General features: G+C 45.8%; 1 protein-coding gene across 2 annotated transcripts in view; it reads left to right on the top strand.

The window, feature by feature from the left end:
* Window positions 1–20,967, top strand: part of RHOBTB3 (Rho related BTB domain containing 3) — a 128,523-nt gene that overhangs the window by 18,496 nt on the left and 89,060 nt on the right. For both annotated transcript variants that reach the window (XM_068247500.1, XM_068247501.1), the window contains exon 4: window positions 16,574–16,728. In XM_068247500.1, coding sequence (XP_068103601.1) covers window positions 16,574–16,728 — 155 coding nt within the window. The remainder of the gene's footprint in view (window positions 1–16,573; window positions 16,729–20,967) is intronic.

Here is a 20,967-nt window from a genome sequence, read left to right as displayed (position 1 = left end):
CTCATTTCCACCAGCCAAAATACTTTTCAAAAGTAAATGCAAGTTTATTTTTTGTACTGTATGCATTTTTACTTTATACAGTGCATTACTTTTGTTTTAAATATTTTTTTAGACATGTTTTTGGATTGTGGGACAAATTATCTATATATGTATATAATCGAGTATAAGTTTAGAAATGCATGTCTGATTCACTTCATAAAAGTATAGGGGACTGCTTATACACAAGTCATGGGCAACACTGAGCACAGTGAGTAATGTGTGTACTAATAATGACATTCCCATTTGCAGCAATTTACCCAGTGGTAAGGGACACTTTGAGGAAAGGAAATGCTAAGAAAACACAGGTCTTGGCCACAAAAATTAACAAGGAAAGGAGCAGGGGAGAAATACTAGGCTGCATAAAAGGGAGTGAATAATTGCAGCACTTGGGGGCCTGGAGGAGGTATTGGCTGCACTTAAGGGACAGGAGGGGTTAATAGCTGCAATACTGTATGCAGTGCAGTCATTACCCCCTCCTGAGCCCCAAGTGGAGCCATCAACTTTGCTGGGTAGACTTATACTTGAGTCAATAAACAATTCCAGCTTAAGAGGGTGGATTATTGGAGTCAACTTATACATGAGGTTGACTTGTATTCGAGTATATACAGTAGTTTCCATTAATTGTTATGGGGAAATTCTAGGTTGTTTCCAGTGGGTGATTCAGACACTGTTGATGCATAAAAGATCAGCAGGACAGCCAGACAACTGGTATTGTTCAAAAGGAAATAATATGGCAACCTCCATACCCCTCTCACTCCAGGTGCCCTTTTAGGCTACGTTCACACATGGTGCAGTGCGATTTTCCTGCGGCATGAGAACTCGCCACAGGACAATCACACTGCACCATTTCCTATTTCATACACCTTGCAGCAGACAGGGTAAATTGCATACCTATGCTGGACAGGAAGTATGTCACTGGTTATCCAATGATCTGCGCATGCACGCTGCACCACTACCGCAACAATCTAAATAGATTGTTGTGGTGCCATAGACTCCTATGCAACTTAGTTGCCTGCAACACACTGCAAAGTGTGTGTTGCCTCTGCCTTGTCCAAAGCACGTGTCACACTGCGGGTACTGTGGCCAGTCTCAAAGAGACTAATGGCCACTGCTATGAGAGAGAGCTCTATGAGAGAGAGCGACACAACACCCTTGTGAAAGGGGCCTTAAAGAGACTCTGAAGCGAGAATAAATCTCGCTTCAGAGCTCATAGTTAGCAGGGGCACGTGTGCCCCTGCTAAACCGCCGCTATAGCGCCGCTAAACGGGGGTCCCTTCACCCCCAAACCCCCCACTTCGACACTTGGTCGCAGACTTGGTCGCTCCTGGAGGCAGGGCTAACGGCTGCAGCCCTGCCTCCAGTCGCGTCTATCAGCGGCGCATCGCCGCCTCTCCCCCGCCCCTCTCAGTGAAGGAAGACTGAGAGGGGCGAGGGAGAGGCGGAGATACGCGCTGACAGACGCGCGTGGGGCAGCACTGCGGCGGTTAGCCCTGCCCCAACCAGGAAGCGCTCCCCCGCTGAAACGAGGGGATTTGGGGGTGAAGGGACCCCCGTTTAGCGGCGCGATAGCGGCGGTTTAGCAGGGGCACACGTGCCCCTGCTATCTATGAGGTCTGAAGCGAGATTTATTCTCGCTTCAGACTCTCTTTAAAGGGAACCAGAGAGGATGCAATATACATACCTGGGGCTTCCTCCAGCCCCATACGCACGGATCGCTCCCACGTCGCACTCCTCCGCTGCCTGCATCAGCCGCCACCGGGTCCCGTCATTGCCGCGAGTCGGCAAGTCGGCCGGCGGACGCGGCCAATTCTCCGCATCACAGGGTGCTCTCCCCATACAGATACGCATGTGGCTGTTAACTGCGCAGCCGCATGCGTACATGTATGGAGGGAGCCCCTGTGATGCGGACAATTGGCCGCGTCCGCCGGAAGTGACGGGTCCGGTACCGGCGGATCCAGGAAGCTGAGGATGGCGGCGTGGGAGCGATTCAGGCTTATGGGGCTGGAAGAAGCCCCCGGTATGTATAAAATCTGTTTCTTTTTTCACCCCCCGTTCCTCTCTGGTTCCCTTTAAGACTTGAAAAACAAGTAATGATGATAATGGGTCTATCTTCATCTCAGCGCTTTGCCTGCTAGCTTTTGACTTGCAGCAAATGTTTTAGATTATTTTTACATAATTTGCTTTTATCTTATATAAGGCAACATAAATATCTGAAATACTTTGGGCCAAAGCATACAAAAAGTTAATATTTAGCAATCCATATCTCTCTTGCTATAAATCAAATCAGCAGCTAGCTTCTGATCTAAAGCTGCAATAAACACTGGACTATAGATTATCAATTTACCTGACAGGCATGACCAGAAAGCTGAAGTGCATGCTGGGATTGTTCAGAAGGAAAAACGCAATCCATTTGCATCGCTACTTTGCATTGTGTTGCATGGATTCTGAGAACAGTACTAAATAAGGATGATCCCAGTTGAATGATACATTTAAACTTCAAGCCATGATCTTGGGCAGCAGCAATGTAGTGAGAGGCAATCCAGCTGCTGAGAAGTCCGCCTTCTGCAACAGCCGCATATTACCATTGTCTGAGCTTGCATATTTCAGTCTCCCACGACGCCCACAGCATCATTCCAGCCTCGGGAGAACAATAAGCCAGGATTCTTATTCATCAGAGGAGATATGTCTGCATTGATAGCAGACATATCGTTATTTAAAGTGCTTTGCAGATTCATGCGCCAGTCCTGCAAACTGGTTGATGAATATTTAAAGTGGATCTGAGATGAAAAATTATAACTAGTAACTTGTCTATATATTTTTTTCTAAAGTTTAGATTTACACAGCAAATCTAGCTGCAAACAGCTTTAATAGAATATGATTATTTCTTCCTGTGATACGACAGCAGCCATGTTGTTTGTAAACATTACAAAGAGGAAGGCTTATCTGCATCTTGAGCACTCAGCCTGTGAAAAAACCTAATCCCCCTCCTCCTCCCCTCTGCTTCTGAAATCAATGGCAAGTAACACCTCCTCCTGCCCAGACTAAGCTCCCATGAGCCCTTGCTACTGCCAAGGCTCTCTGAAAAGCAAGTATTTTTTGACGGGAAATGACATAGCTGTCTCCCATTGATTAACCACTTTACCACCGCAGGTGCGTATATCTCCGGACCTTTGCATATGTGTATCAGCGCCAAGGAAACAAAGTGGCCACTGCTGAGAGAAGAACGATGTCCAGAGTTCACAAACAGATAAATTATATATGCTCAGCGCAGAGTCCAAAAACAAAAGACGAGTCTTCAACAAAGGATAAAAGCAGGCAAATCTCCACCACAATAAATATTGGGTTCACGGCACAGCTCTGCAATCATGGATACCCAAAAAGGAAAGAGGCTTACCAGCTGGTGACAACCCACATTATAAGGTTGTATCAACGCTTTGGTAGGACATCAGGAAGCAACAGTCTGTCCAGGATCCACCAATTCAGCAATGATTCCTCTCACGAATGGATATCAGTAAACATCATAAAAAACAAACAAACGGCAACTCTAAGTGTAAACCGTTTAATATAGAGTTTTCATAGTAAAAACAGCATAAAAATAGCATAAAAACAAAACTTACATACGGGGCCCATGCAATGGGAACCCCGAGAAAGTTGCACGCGTGTATGGGTCAGCAGTAAAGGACAGTATGAAGGTGCCGCCTGTCTCCTTCCCTTTGCACAACCTTTAACCACCAGGGGCGGTGATATACGCACCTCCCGCCGCTACGCGCGCTCCCACTCGCTCCCGCACTCGTGCAAGCTGCCGCCTGCTCGCCCGGAGGAGATCAATGAACGGGAATAACCATTCCCGTTAGTTGATCTAAGCCCCCAGCAATGGTCGTCTGCTTCTATGAGAAGCAGCGCAATCATTGTGGGAAAAAAAAAGTTTCCCAGCCTCCCTGAACTTCCTGCAAGCGTACTTCCTACGCTTGCAAGACGCATTCACAAAAAGTTACTGTGGCCATCTTGTGGCCAAATAGTAAAACTACATCCAAAAGCATTTTTCATATACATATACATAGTTTTACATTATAAATTAACTCATTACCTCCCACACTCCCCAATTTTTTATTTATTTTTTTTGTAATAAAAAAAAAATTACAATTAACCACTTCTCTACCACGGGGTTTTTCACCTAAAAACCACAGCAATTTTCACATTTAAAGGAGGCAAGGGTTAATGGGCTTAATGGGGGTATAATTTATTTAAAAAAAACCTCACTGATGCTGATCAGTCACCAATGCTGTGTTAGTTATCTGAGATCCTCTCACGAGTGATCTCAGTAACTGTAACAGCATAGTGACTGATACAATGTTTACACACATTCTGCATGAATAAGCACTGTCATTGGCTTTGTGAACACATGTTCACATCAGCCAATCACAGACCAGCGGGTGCCCGACGCGTATGCACGTCCGCGTGCATGCGAACACGCACGCGAACGCGATCGCGCACAGCAGGAAAATAAACAGGAGTTGCCTATCTACGCCCTGTGACTCAGGTGAATTTTAAAGGGGCGTAGATAAGCGTGGCAGAGGTTGTTAAGTGGTTAAAAAAAATACATAAATAGTTACCTTAGGGACTGAACTCTTTAAATATTTATGTCAAGAGGGTATAACACTGTTACTTTTATAAACTATGGGCTTGTAATTAGGGATGAACGCAAAACTGAAAAAAATGCACCTTTATTTCCAAGTAAAATATTGGCGCCAAACATTGTGATAGGGACTTAATGTAAACGATGTAATAACCGGGACAAATGGGCAAATTTCATGGGTTTTAATTACAGTAGCATGCATTATTTAAAAACTATAATGGCCGAAAACTGAAAAATAATGATGTTTTCCCAAATTGTTCCCTATTTTCCCATTAAAACACATTTAGAATAAAATAATTCTTGGCATGATGTCCCACCTAAAGAAAGCCTAATTGGTGGCAAAAAAACAAGATATAGTTCATTTCATTGCGATAAGTAATAATAAAGTTAGACGAATGAATGGAAGGAGCGCTGAAAGGTGAAAATTGCTCTGGTGCTCAAGAGGTAAAACCCCTCAGTGGTCAAGTGGTTAAACCAGCTGTTCCCAATTAATCAGGGTAATTAGGATGCTTTAGAACAGCTTGGACTATTTGAAATGATATAGAACTTTGCATTTTTCCACAGACTGTGACAGTTTGTGAAGGGTATGAATAATGTTGGACTGGACACATAGTTTTACAATATACTTCTGCAAACGAGCGTCACTTCCTGTTTGGATCCCAGCCAGAAGGGGGTTACCGCATACTAACGTGGTAATCCCTGAAGGCCTGTTTTTGGCGGTGCAGCCCGCAATGCTGCCGCCAATACATAGTCTGAAGCTGGCTTTAGGATTTATACTTACCTGGGGCTTCTTTCAGCCCCTGTAGTCCATCTGGTGTCTTGGCAAGGCTGTGGAGTCAGTACAAAAATCATTTGACTCCAACTCCTTAGTTTTTGAAACCACCAACTCCAGGTGCCCAAAATTGCTCCAACTCCACGACTCCTTAGTCATCTTACCAGGGCTGTGGAGTTAGTACAAAAATCATCCAACTCGGACTCCTCTGTTTATGAAACTACTGACTTAAACTCTGGGTACCCAAAAATTGCTCTGACTCCTCAACTTCTGCATAACGTTGTGAAGGAGACCATCGCTTGGGAGTTGGTACAGCAGGTCCTTTTAGTTTATTTTTTTAGCGCAAAAAGTATTTGTTTTTTATTTAGATGCCATGCATTTTTAATACAATGTTACAATTTACTCTTTAAAAAAACGTAACCCATTTTGGTTTTGAATAATCATTACCGATTACATATAGCGTGGCATGATCAGTAAATGGAATTGAAAAGCATTTCTAATGTTGTCTATAGGGCTCTGTTTGGTGTCTCCTGAATATTGCTATCTTCATCACTAAACTCAGGGCCGCCTCTAGGCACTGACATTCCAGGCAACTGCCTGGAGCGCCCACAATGCACAGGGCGCGCTCCTTGTCATTAAAATTACCCGCGGCATGGCCCCTTTAAAGCCGCGGGCAAGTTATCTCTCTGCCGCCACTATGGACCACTTAGAATGCTAGGAATAGAGGGGGGGGGGGGTGCCTTGCAGCGGAAGGTAGAGAGGCATAGTGGCAAGCATGCTTAGCTAAAGGAGCCCCGCCCCCCTCGCAGCGTGACTCCAGCGTGAGGAGGAAGAAGGGAAGAAACAGCTGAATCCTCCACCATTGGCTTCCCCCGGGTCATGCTGCGACTCACAGAGAGGGAAGGGGAGGAGATATTGGCCTGGCTCCAGGTTCTTCAGTTGCACGCAGATGAAGCCACGGCCGCGGGAAGCTCCGCCCCCCACCGAATCGAAACTCCGCCCACACCGAATTTAAGCTCCGCCCCCATCTGTCTATGGCCGTGACAGAAATACTAGTGGTGGCAGGAATGAAGACTGGGATGCTGTCAGCAGCCGGTAAGATGGTGCCTCCACTCCATCAGCAGGACCATGACTTCTCCTCACCACCAGAACCACCCCAGGCCGCCATCACCCAGTGACCTCTCCTGACCCTCACCCCCCAGGCAGCACGTGACTTCTTCCCAACCCCCAATAGCACCCAGTGACCTCTCCTGACCCCCAAGCAGCACCCACCCAGTTACCTCTCCTGACTCCTGCCCCCCCCCCCAGCAGCACCCAGTGATGACCTCTCCTGATCCCCCCCCAAGCACCCATTGACCTCTCCTGATCACCCCCCCCCTTTCCCCAGTAGCACCCAGTGACCTCATCTGACCCCCTCAGCAGCATCCAATGACCCCTAGCAGAACTCAGTGACCTCTTCTGACCCCCAATCAACACCCAGTGTCCTCTCCTGACCCCAAATCAACACCCAGTGTCCTCTCCTGACCCCAAATCAACACCCAGTGTCCTCTCCTGACCCCAAATCAACACCCAGTGTCCTCTCCTGACCCCCCCAGCAGCACCCAGTTACTCCTCCTGATCCCCAACCCCAGCAGCACCCAGTGTTCTCTTCCCAACCCCCAGCAGCACCCAGTGACCTCTCTTGTGCCCCCCAGCAGCACCCAATGATCTTTCCTGCCCCTTCTCCCCCAAACAGCACCCAGTGACCTCTCCCCAATGTCCTACCATATTATTATTATGTATTTATATAGCACTGACAACTTCTGCAGCACATTACAGAGTACATAGTCATGTAACTGACTGTCCTCAGAGGAGCTCACAATCTAATCCTAGCATAGTCATAGTCTATTGTCCTACCATATTATTATTATGTATTTATATAGCACTGACATCTTCTGCAGCACATTACAGAGTACATAGTCATGTCACTGACTGTCCTCGGAGGAGCTCACAATCTAATCCTACCATAGTCATAGCCTAATGTCCAACCATATTATTATGTAATTATAGAGCACTGACATCTTCTGCAGCACTTTACAGAGTATATAGTCATGTCACGGACTGCTGTTAGCGGAGCTCACAATCTAATTTCTACCATAGTCATAGTGTAATGTCCTACCATATTATTATTATTTTTACTAGTAGATCTAAGCCCGTTTAAAAACGGGCTCTAGGTCTGTGTCTGAACTCCCTTCCCTCCCCAGTTACCACCGCCACACAGTCAGCATGCATGCAAGCGCCTGCCCGCTGTGCGACTGCGCACCGTATGCGCACACGCCCACTGCACACACACACTCCCCCGCCCAGCCCCCTGGTTCCGTCCTGCTATGGGGGACATATCTGGATTTGATCTGTGGGGGACGACGTGTTCTGTGCATTTGATCTATGGTGGACATATCTGCATTTGCTCTGTGGGGGACGTGTTATCTGTATTTGATTTGTAGGGGACATGATACCTGACATTGTTATTTGTGCTATTATATATCTGAACATGTTCTGAAGTGGCCATGCTATCTGCTGATTTTATTTTAGGGAAACGGTGGCAGCATGAATCATATGGCACACGCTTATATCAAAAGGGATGCATTATAGTTGGTAATATACAATACACATAATAGCCCCATTTATAACTTTTTTACAAATTGCATTAAATGTGCACTTAAATCAGGAGGGGGGAGGCGCCACAAGCTTTCTCGCCTGGAGTGACAAAATGGCCAGAGGCGCCCCTGACTAAACTAATAGAAAAGTATGTTGGTTTTTGAGCAGATGAGTTTGCACAAATCCTCCAGGTATTCTACAAGAACCAATTCACCCAGTAAAGCAACCTGGTATATGGGATTCTGAGACAGACATATCATGGTGTTATCTCCTTTGCATGGACCCAGAGACGGACCTACCATGAAGCCACCTGAATCATGTGATTCAGGCAGCAAAATCTAGGGGGCGGTGTTTGGGGCACCTTCCTCCTCTTCGCTCTCCCACCTGCCTTCCGGCACACAGACTACCCTCCTCATCCACGCATCCCCGAATCCCCATCCTCAGTTGACAAGTGGCACCTACCGCCCTTCCCTAGGACATCATAAGCAGGTGAGGTGTCGATATATATGTCTCGTATCGAGGCATGCTACAGTAAAACACCATCACCAGCGAGAGATCGCCATGACTAGTCGGAGGGGAAGCTCTGCCATGCTACCAATCAGGTGCAGGCACTAGTCCGGCCAATCACAGCCACCCGCTTCTCCTTTTGCTAAGTGTGCTGGCGCCAGACTGGCCAGTCACAGCCACCTGCTGCTCCTTTTGCTAACTGGTACTGATGGTCTCGCGGGCGGGACCATGGCACCATCATTGAGCCAATCACTGCTCTCAGTAGCAGTGACATCTGATAGGTCACTGCTACTGATAGAGTGCAGTGATGGCCCAATGATGACACCATGCTCCCGCTCTCAAGACCATTGGCATCGTTTAGCAAAAGGAGCAGTGGGCGGCTGTGATTGGCCAGTCTGGTGCCAGCACCTTGCCTGATTGGTTGCGTGCCTGAGCTTCCCTTCTGATTGGCCATGGTGATAACTTGCTGCTGATGGAGTATATGTGATATGGGGTATATATGATTGGGGGGTATATATAGTTCTCAGCGTTTCTGGGAGGGAGGGCGCATCCTCCAAAGTAGTTTTAGTAAGAAAGTGTTATGACATTGCATGCATCATCTCTCATTATATGTGCATCATGCTTCTCTTGCCTCAGATTTGCATGCCAAGATACAGCAGAGGTTCTCCAGAAGAGCTAGCAGAAGGGCTGGGCAGGGCTGGAATACAGAGCTGGCATTGGGTGTATGGCAAGTGGAGCAAATTCTGTAAGCATTAATCAATATAATTATTTCCATGACTTTCTCACTTCACACTGAATGATATAATCACAGACAAATTGCAATATAGAAGTCGTACTACTGGTGCAGCTTAGCAAGGGGCTGTTTCATGGTCTGCATGCTGCTTACAGTAGTGTTTCAGGTGTGTGAAGGCAAAAGATCAGCATGACAAGCAGCCCTTATCTGTAAGATTACAGCAGCCACAGAAGCCTGCCGCTCCACAGTACAGGTTCCACTTAATCATGCCATTTATAGATTTATATTTATGCAGGTAGGAACATGAGACCGACAAAGGAGACTAATACAAGATGCCTTCTGTATTGAAGACACATTGACCAGCAGGCTGTACTGTAGAGAGTAATAAAATACATTATCTTGAATAGCTATATTTAGTTTGTGCTGTTTTCATCCTTGCTGCTTGCACATAACACTTAGGGCCCTTTTCCACTGCTGCCTACAAGTACGCCTGTGATCACACTATGGTGCGTACTCGCAAGCAGCAATTTCCACTAGTCACGAATACGCCATATAGCCATAGGGAGCGGAGCATAATTGCGACGAGAATCGCTCAAGCGCGTGTTTGTGTTCCCGTAAACAGCGCACACTACTGGGAAATGAGCACCGCAATTTACGAATTACATGTAAATCGCGGCCCTCTAGCGATTGGCTTTTTGAAGCAGATTGCAGCCAGTGGAAAAGGGCCCTTACTGGTCATGACCTTGCACTGTTTATGAACAGTAGAGGAAGAGGTGCCATAATTGAATTGATTGCTGTAGCCAATGCTGGCAACAAAATTACACACAAATGTATGTCCCAGCAGCATTTATCTCTGTCTATAGCCGCACGATATCAGATGTGTGTTACAGATTTTTACACATTTACAGTAAATTATCATGTTCTCAAGCCCAAAGGCTAGTTTCACATTGGGGTGCTGCGTTGCACATCATGTAAAAACAGAATTGCAAAACAACGAAGGGAAAAGTCGCATCATGTGACATATGACGCATATAGTACATGAAAAGTATGCTTCACTGCTACAATACTTGCGCGTGTTGTCTGGTACTGAACAGAATGCCCATTACAATGCATTTGCATTGCGATTGTCATACATTTATATTGTCCAATGCAATGCAACATGTCCGTGTGAAAGTAGAATTGTCCGGCACAGTGTTCTCATGACTAGCAGTCTCTCACAGACTTCCTGCCAGGCTGATTGTTTTTTCTGCACACTCCCTCACCTGGTTATTCCTATGTCGGCGTTTTGCCAGTAGATACATTTATGTATTGAAATGGTGTACAGGTAGTCCCTGGTTAGCGAACGAGACGGGGACTGCAGGGTTCTTCTTAACTTGAATGCGTTCTTAAAGTGTACCAGAGCTGAGTGAATATGAAATATCGATACTTACCTGGGGCTTCCTCCAGCCCCATAAGCACATGTGAGTCCCTCGCTGTCCTCCCGGGGTCTGCCGTTTAGCTGCAATCAGCCCCGGTAACAGGCTCAGTCGCGTCAGTCGTGGTCTTCTGAGCATGCGGGAGGACAGCGAGGGACTCAGACGTGCTTATGGAGCTGGAGGAAGCCCCGGGTAAGTAACGATTTTTCATATTTATTCAGCTCTGGTGTCCTCTAAGTCAAAGCACTGTGCCACCTCTGTCCCCTGTACCTCCAGTATCCCGCTCTGTGCCACCTCTTTTCTCCTGTAGTGTTCCTTTCTGTGCCACCTCTGCACCCCCACTTTGTCCGCTCTGTTCCCTCAGTGCCCTCCTCTGTGCTGCCTCTGCCTCCATTGTGTCCTTCTGTGCCTCCTTCTGTCCTAGTGATGATCATAATGTGCTAATTTGGCTTATCGAAAAATGTGCATACATTTTCACTTTCAACTATGATTATATGTAATTACAATTTTGAAATTCAACTGATTTCACATAATCTGTGCAAACTTCCAGAGGATTCTAGCACTGGAACCACAGGTTTGCTTTAAAGAGAACCAGAGGTGGGTTTTAAAAATCCTAATTGCACACAGATGCTGAGTCTGCATATAATGCCCAGCCTCTGTTGCTATATCGTTCTCCCCCAGACCCCCCCTGAGCTCTGCTTGCCCCCATAAATCAAATTGCCATGCTAGCGACACGCAACGTGTCGATAGCTGGTTGTTTACATTGCCACTGTCACTCTCGCTGCTCCCCCGCCTCCTCCATATCGCCGCTTCCCGCTGATTGGAGGGAAGGTACGCAGGCGGAGAGCGGCGATATGGAGGAGGCGGGGGAGCGGCAGAGAGTGACAGTGGCCATGTAAGCAGCCAGCTATCGACACGCTGTGTGTCGCTGGCACAGCAATTTGATTTATGGGGACCAGCAGAGCGCAGGGGGGGTCTGGGGAGAACGACAGAGCAACAGAGGCTGGACCCAACCTCTGTGTGCAATTAGGATTTTTAAAACCCACCTCGGGTTCTCTTTAAAATGTATAAAATGTGTATGCAGAACTAAGTATAGTGTAGAGTAGTAAAAGTCATTTTACAGAGTTTAAAAAAAAAAATTCTACAAGGTCTTTTTGCAAAAAAAAATGTTTGACTTGTTCCCAGAGAATCAAATGTCAAATTTTCGGGTCATTTGTAAGTTGGGGACCACCTGTATATCAAATACTCCTTTTCCATACATTGTTTTTTTTTTTAAATTATTATTATTTGGAAATGTAGTATTAATGTATTACTCAATATGTTGAAGTTGGGCTAAGTGATGCCCAGTGCCACAGTGTAAATATGTGTGGGAGCTGAAATTGAGGCCTGGCATATTAAGGTAATTTATATGAGATGCCCTGAAATTGTGATGCTGTGTTGGATCAGATCTGATGGCGGCAGCCATTATAATCTTTGTTGGACTATGTCTGACAGGAGCTGGGGAGAGCGGTCCAACAGTGGAACGAAAAGGGTTATCAGCAAACCATTTGGCAGTCTGGTGTCGGGAAACTGGCCTCTTTTCTGTGAGGCATCATTCAAATCAGGCAATGCTTCTTGGGAAAAGCAAACCCAAAACTGTTGTGTGTTTTTATAGGGCAGGGCAGCTGTAGCCAACACCTCCAATCTCATCTCATTGATTAGACTCCAGCTGGATGACGCCTCACTCCAATTAGCTCTTGGAGATGTCATTAGGCTAGCAGTTCACATACTTTTTCCACCTGCACTGTGAATGTTTACATGGTGTGTTCAATAAAAACATGGAAACATTTAATTATTTGTGTGGTATTAGTTTAAAGGGAACCTTAACTGAGAGGTATATGGGTGTTTCCTTTTAAACAATACCAGTTGCTTGGCAATCCTGCTGATCTCTTTGGTTGCAGTAGTGCCTGAATCACACACCTGAAACAAGCATGCAGCTAATTCAGTCAGAGCACCTGATCTACATGCTTGTTCAGGGGCTGTGGCTAAAAGTATTAGAGACACAGGATCGGCAGGAGAGTCAGGCGACTGGTATTATTTTAAAAGGAAAAATCCATATCCTTCTCAGTTTAGGTTCCCTTTAAGCAGACTGCGATTGTCTATTGTTGTGAATAATGCTTCATACACACTTGAGATAACAGTCTTTGGAAAAGGCAAGATCACAGACCAATTTTACCCCATTCCATATAGTATGATAGCCATACTCTACACAGTCTATTCTATGGAGCTGAACTCCCCATCAGATAAAATCTTTGCAAGATGCTGCACACACAGATGCTGTACACACTCAAAAGATCATTATCTGCAAAAGATCTGTTCCTGCAAAATATCCATTCCTGCAAAATGCATTCATAGTCTATGAGATCTGCAGATCCTCATACACACCTTGTTTAACAGATTTCATCTGCATATCTGGCAATCATCTGCATATCTGAAAATCCATCCTGGTGGGTCTGATCTGCAGATGATCTGCAGATGATTGTCTGTTAAACCAAGTGTGTATGATGATCTGCAGATCTCATAGACTATGAATGCATTTTGCAGGAATGGATCTTTTGCAGGAACAGATCTTTTGCAGATAATGATCGTTTGAGTGTGTACAGCATCTGTGTGTGCAGCATCTTGCAAAGATTTTATTTGTTGGGGAGTGCAGCTCCATAGAATAGACTGTAGGTATGGCTCTCATACTACATGGAAGGGGGTAAGATTGGTCTGTGATCTTTTATTTTCCAAAGACTTTTATCTCAAGTGTGTATGAAGCATTAGATGATCAGATCACACATTATGACCAATTTATGCAGAAATCCATATAATTCCAAATGGTTCTCATACTTTTTCCTGCTACTGTAGGTGCCCTCAGTATAGAAATACAGGTGCCATTACTATAGGTATGTAGGTGCCCTCAGTAAAGTTATGTAATTGCCCTCAGTAAAGGTGTGTAGGTGTCACCAATATTGGTAGCCAAGAATAGGCGTCCCCAGTAGCATGTGCAGGTGGGGGCCGTGGCTCACTTACCAGTTCCATGGATTCCAGCGTTGACGTCTCTCTTCCACAACCCGCTATGTCTCCCTCTCCACTTCAGTGCTCTGCCTTTTGTGTTTACTATAGTTAGAGCAGGGCTACAAGAAAATGGCCACCAATGTCTGCATTTGTGGACATCGGTGGCCATTTTCTTGTAGCCCTGCTCTAACTCTACACGGAATGAAGGCAAAGCAGAAAAGCCGAAGACAAAGGAGGGAGATAAAGTGGGGCGGTGGACGGCGACACATACCCGAGGCTGCCATGACACATAAATGTGTCGCGGAACATGGGTTGGGAAACCCTGCTCTAGGATCTATTGGTAAATTCAGAGATAGATACGTTGTAATAAATATTATTTATATAGCGCTTCCATGGTTTTTCCGCAGTGCTTTACTGGAAACATTAATCAATTCACAAGCAGTCTTTTTTTTTTTTTTTCCCTTTCAGATAAGCTGTTTTATACCGATTGTCGTTTTTTGTTTTGTTTATTTGAGCTGTAGATGAACCCATTCTCATAAGAGAAGAACATACATACTCCTGGGTGGAAGCTGAGCCTGGAACTCATTCACTTTAGGCCACGTTTACAGTGGGACATTTTGTTGGATTGTATAACAGTAAGGCAATGGAATGAAAAAGTTGTTACCGCAAGTCATCGCTGTGTTGCATACAGTGAAGCATATATTAAATGAAAAGTATGCTTCACTGTACCTGTTAATGTACACGTTTAGCGCATGACGTGCGTTGCCATACCGAACCCTGTTATACCGCAGAACTACCGCAGCACTGTGAAGGTCGCACAGGTGATGCAGTGCAGTGCTTAAGCCGTGTTACACAATGTCACACCGCAATGCAGCACAATGAACAAGGCCTAAAAGAGGGTTGGGAGAATAATAGTTTCTAGTGACCATATAAGGAACACAAGCTGCATGCACATACTGCTGTGCAACAGCTGAGCCACCTGCTCTTCTGTATGGAGAGAGGGGCATGATGGTGCTGACCAATCTGCTTTGGTTATCCAACATATTGTAACTCTAAATGACATCTTGGGACTCCTCCACTGATGCATCATTTTCACTGTTTGAGATGATCTTACATTATTATCTTGGGTCATGTAGATCTAGTGAAGGAAATTAAAGGGATCCTGAGGTGAGAGGACTATGGTGTCTGCCATATTTATTTCCTCTTAAACAATACCAGTTGCCTGGCTGCCCAGCTGACCTCTTTGGCTGCAGTAGTTGGGAATCGCACACCTGAAACAAGCATGTGGCTAATCCAGTCAGACTTTAGTTGGAAACATCTGATCTGCATGTTTGTTCAGGGTCTATGGCTAAGGGTATTGGAGAAAGAGGATCATCAGGACAGCCAGGCAATGTGGATTGTTTAAAAGGTAATAAATATGTCAGCCTCCATATCCATCTCACCTCGGGTTCACTTTAAGGTATGACCATTTAGCTACCATGCTTGTGCTGTGTGGATGCGTGTGGGTTGAGGGGGCTGGGGAGGCGGGAAGTTTCTGGGGGAGGATGTCCATTCTAATTTTAGATGTATCATGAAAGATTTTTACGAAGTTTGAGTGAGGCTTGGTCCACACTTGGTGCGGTTGCAGAGCGTAATCCATGGTCCGGGCTTTTCCAGTCCACTCGCGTTTTACAGAACGTGGGAGGGGGGAGAGCTGGAGGGGGTAGCAGCCAGAAAGGGGGGTTGCAGGCACAGCAGCGGGAAGGGGCGGTCGACCCCCCCCCCCCCCCCCACCTGGGTCCCCCGTCCCTGCTCCCCCTCCAGCTATTTGCGAATGCAGTGAGCGGGGAAGCAATTACCTTCCTTGCATTCCACTGCTCGGCGTGTGACTTCCTGCAATGCCGCCCTCTATACTTCAGTGGGCGGCATTGCAGGAAGTCACACGGCGAGTGGAGGAAGGAAGTAGGTACTTGCTTCCCCGCTCACTGCTTAGCTGGAGCGGGGATGGGGGGACCCAGGTGACAGAGGAGGGGTCTGACCCCCTCCCTGCCGCTGTGCCCGCTGCCCCCTTCCTGGCTACTATCACCTACAGGCTACCTGGGTACATCCTTTTGGGGGGAGGTCCGCAAAGATGACATTAAGGGGAGGAGCAGGCAGTAGGCAAACCAGTTCTCACTCCATTTTTTGTGTGCAAATTAGCCTGTGTAGAGGGTGATCCGTTTTTGTATTGCCTTTCATTGCCTACACGTGTATCCGGGCTCCGTGAAAATGTTGCCAATTCGGACTCTCCGTTCAGTTTTCAAACCGGATCCCGCAGATCAACTTTTTAAAGTGTGTGAAGACGGCCGTTATTTTAACCTTGGTATCCGTGGCTCCGGTTTTGGTCTGGGCCAAAAAACTGACCCACGGATACGTTTTTTAAAGGGACTCCGAGCTCTAAATAAAAACAAAATTGGTACTTACCTGGGGCTTTCTGCAGCCCACCGTAGGTCGGGAGGTCCAACGGCATCCATCTGGCTCTTCTCCCAGGGCCTGGCCAGAAATGGCTCCCCGGCGACTCTGGGCCCAAGTGTCGTGCTCCTTCTTCCTGAAACGTCACGTCTGTCGTCACCACACCGGCCGCCTCGCATCATCACGTCGGCCGGTGTGACAGTACTGCGCATGCGCGGTTTAATGTATAAATTTTTAATTTTGTTTAAATTATAGCTGCTATTGGTCCTGTATTATAGGGCAGGCTACTTGTGTTTTGCATGCTGTAATAGTTTAGGAGAGCAGAAGTATATCATTATTTCACAGTAAATGTCAATTATTTTTAGATGGTCCGCTCTGTACTTGTCCTATGTGTACCTCAGACAGAGAGATTTGTGTTACCACTAATGAAGGGCTTCAGCTTGCCAAGGACATAGGAGCCACCTATCTGGAGCTGCATTCCCTGAATGACTTCTATGTTGTGAAATACTTTGGAGGCGTGGTAAGTAAAATAATTGTATATTTATCTCAGTGGTACCCTGGATTTTACCTTTGCTGCTTTAATGCTACAGGTAAAACTCTCAAATTAGAATATCGTGCAAAACATTTATTTCAGTAATTCAACTTAGAAGGTGAAACATACAGTGGGTTGCAAAAGTATTCGGCCCCCTTGAAGTTTTCCACATTTTGTCACATTACTGCCACAAACATGCATCAATTTTATTGGAATTCCACATGAAAGACCAATACAAAGTGGTGTACACATGAGAAGTGGAACGAAAATCATACATGATTCTAATTTTTTTTTTTACAAATAACTGCAAAGTGGGGTGTGCGTAATTATTCACCCCCTGAGTCAATACTTTGTAGAACCACCTTTTGCTGCAATTACAGCTGCCAGTCTTTTAGGGTATGTCTCTACCAGCTTTGCACATCTAGAGACTGAAATCCTTGCCCATTCTTCTTTGCAAAACAGCTCCAGCTCAGTCAGATTAGATGGACAGCATTTGTGAACATCAGTTTTCAGATCTTGGCACAGATTCTCGATTGGCTTAAGGCCCCGTTCACATCACAAACGCGGATGGCCATGCGTGCGGAACGCAACGCGTACGAACGCACGCCATCCACGTTTGTGTGCGTTGCGTGGCTGATCCCATCACTGAAAAGTGAATGGGACAGCCATGCGTTTTTACAAAAAATGCGTGCAGCATGCGTTCCCGGACCGCACAGGTCCGGAACGCATGCAGTGTGAACATCAGACAGTGCACTCTATGCTCTGTCTGATGTCGTGCGTGTCGGCCACCTGCACGCGTTTCCAAAACGCGGCTGGAAACGCGTGCAGTGTGAGCAGGGCCTTAGATCTGGACTTTGACTGGGCCATTCTAACACATAGATATGTTTTGTTTTAAAACATTCCATTGTTGCCCTGGCTTTAAGTTTAGGGTCATTGTCCTGCTGGAAGGTGAACCTCCGCCCCAGTCTCAAGTCTTTTGCAGTCTCCAAGAGGTTTTCTTCCAAGTTTGCCCTGTATTTGGCTCCATCCATCTTCCCATCAACTCTGACCAGCTTCCCTGTCCCTGCTGAAGAGATGCACCCCCCGAGCATGATGCTGCCAGCACCATATTTGACAGTGGGGATGGTGTGTTCAGAGTGATGTGCAGTGTTAGTTTTCTGCCACACATAGCGTTTTGCATTTTGGCCTAAAAGTTCTATTTTGGTCTCATCTGACCAGAGCACCTTCTTCCACATGGTTTGCTGTGTCCCCCACATGGCTTGTGGCAAACTGCAAACGGGACTTCTTATGCTTTCTGTTAACAATGGCTTTCTTCTTGCCACTCTTCCATAAAGGCCAACTTTGTACAGTGCATGGCTAATAGTTGTCCTATGAACAGAGTCTCCCACCTGAGCTGTAGATCTCTGCAGCTCGTCCAGAGTCACCATGGGCCTCTTGACTGCATTTCTGATCAGCGCTCTCCTTGTTCGGCCTGTGAGTTTAGGTGGATGGCCTTGTCTTGGTAGGTTTACAGTTGTGCCATACTCCTTCCATTTCTGAATGATCGCTTGAACAGTGCTCCGTGGGATGTTCAAGGCTTTGGAAATCTTTTTGTAGACTAAGCCTGCTTTAAGTTTCTCAATAACTTGATCTCTGACCTGTCTTGGACCTGTCTTGTGTGTTCTTTGGACTTCACGGTGTTGTTGTTCACAATATTCTCTTAGACAAACTCTGATGCACTCACAGAGCAGCTGTATTTGTACTGACATTAGATTACACACAGGTGCACTCTATTTAGTCATTAGCACTCATCAGGCAATGTCTATAGGCAACTGACTGCACTCAGATCAAAGGGGGACAAATAATTATGCACACACCACTTTGCAGTTTTTATTTGTAAAAAATGTTTGGAATCATGTATGATTTTCGTTCCACTTCTCATGTGTACACCACTTTGTATTGGTCTTTCATGTGGAATTCCAATAAAATTGATTCATGTTTGTGGCAGGTATATGACAAAATGTGTAAAACTTCAAGGGGGCCGAATACTTTTGCAAGCCACTGTATATATGCAGGTGTGTTGGATTAAAGGGACTCCGAACTCATCTTAAAAATGAAAATTGTACTCACCCGGGGCTTTCTCCAGCCCAGTGCTGGTCGGGAGGTCCCATGACGGCGTCCTGGCTCCTCTCCTAGTCCCTGCTCCGGAATGGCTGACCGGCGGCAGCCCGGGCGACACTCGGCCGAGTGTCGGGCTTCTTCTTCCGCGTATGATGCGGCTGACGTCACACGCCGGCCGCCTCGCGTCATCACGGCGGCCGGCGTGAAAGTACTGCGCATGTGCGATTAAAATGCGCATGCGCCGTACTGCCGGCGTGTGACGTCAGCCACGTCATACGCGGATGAAGAAGCCCGGTCAGCCACTCCGGAGCGGGGACTAGGAGAGGAGCCAGGACGCCGTCGTGGGACCTCCCGACCAGCACTGGGCTGGGGAAAGCCCCGGGTGAGTACTATTTTGCATTTGTTGTTGAGCTCGGAGTCCCTTTAATTAGCCGATTAGAGTCTAAGGCCACATACACACATCAGACCATAGTCTTTTGAAAATGAAAGATCACAGACCAATCTTACCACCCTTCATGTAGTATGAGAGCCATACCTACACAGTCTATTCTATGGAGCTGAACTCCACATCAGAAAAAAATCTTTGCAAGATGCTGCACACACAGATGCTGTACAGACACAAAAGATCAGTATCTGCAAAAGATCTGTTCCTGCCAAAAATCCATTCCTGCACATTGCAATGAAAGTCTATGAGATCTGCAGATCATCATACACACATGATTTAACAGACATTCATCTGCAGATCAGATCCACCAGGATGGATTTTCAGATCTGCAGATAATTGCTTGATCTGCCGATGAATGTCAGTTAAATCATGTGTGTATGATGATCTGCAGATCTCATAGACTTTCATTGCAATGTGCAGGAATGGATTTTTGGCAGGAACAGATCTTTTGCAGATACTGATCTTTTGTGTCTGTACAGCATCTGTGTGTGCAGCATCTTGCAAAGATTTTTTTCTGATGTGGAGTTCAGCTCCATAGAAAAGACTGTGTATAGTATGACTCTCATACTACATGAAGGGTGGTAAGATTGGTCTGTGATCTTTCATTTTCCAAAGACTATAGTCTGATGTGTGTATGAGCCTTAACACGTTGAGCCTAGAAGATTGAACATTTTAACAATATTCTAATGGTCTGAGATTTTGATTTTGTGGTTCTCATAAGCTGTAAGCCATAATCATAAACATTATAACAAATAAAGGCTTGAAATATCTCGCTTTGTATGTAATGAGTCTATTTCATATATTCGTTTCACATTTTAAGTTGAATTACTGAAATAAACAGACTTTTGCACGATATTCTAATTTTTCGAGTTTCACCTGTTTATCTTTTTTCTTTTTTTATTCAAGATTTTGTTTAAAAAAAACCTGATAGAACATGCAAGTGTCATTGCTACACAAGCAATTTTGTAAATGTATTCCAATAAGATCTGGAAGTATCAAATGATTCCAAATTTGCTTCCTTGCAGCCATGGCAACAAAACACCATGGGCCTGATTCACAAAGTGGTGATAACTCAGTTATCACGCCTAAAAGACTTTAGGCATGATAACCTTTGCACCGCTGAGTTAGCACCGCTTTGTGCTGATTATCGCGCGCAAAGTCCAGCGCACAAAGTTTTGCGCGCGCAAAGTCCCATAGGGCTTAATGGGCGCTGCGCGCGCGCCTGCGCGGAAAGTTGGCGCGAGTTTCTTATTATCATGCCTAAACTGAGTTTAGGCGTGATAAAGGGCTTTTCACTGGCGTGCAAACACTTTGCACCGCTTTGTGAATCAGGCCCTATGTGTTATGCAGAAAGCTCTTTAGGTTTCATATCTCTGCAAGTATGATTGGAGAACTTCTAAAGTTCAAAGCATAAAGCCTTATGCCATTTAACACCCCCCCCCCCCTCCCCATTACACATACACACACCTTTTTTAAAAAACAGCAGATTAAAGGTACTTTTGATGATGCTTGCTGAGCTTCTTCATCCAGTGTTCTGTTGTGTCCGTTATAGCCACAAGGTCTTCCCAATCTAGCATGGCATACCAGAGCAGCTAATTGTAGCGTGAACAAAATCAATTTATTTCTCGATTGTGAACAGATTGCACATGCTGGACATTATCAAACAATCTTTCTATCTGACA

Source organism: Hyperolius riggenbachi, chromosome 1, assembly GCF_040937935.1.
Source record: "Hyperolius riggenbachi isolate aHypRig1 chromosome 1, aHypRig1.pri, whole genome shotgun sequence".
NCBI lineage: Eukaryota > Metazoa > Chordata > Amphibia > Anura > Hyperoliidae > Hyperolius > Hyperolius riggenbachi.
The sequence above is the reverse complement of the archived record's forward strand: the minus strand, read 5'-3'. Positions and strand labels throughout refer to the sequence as shown.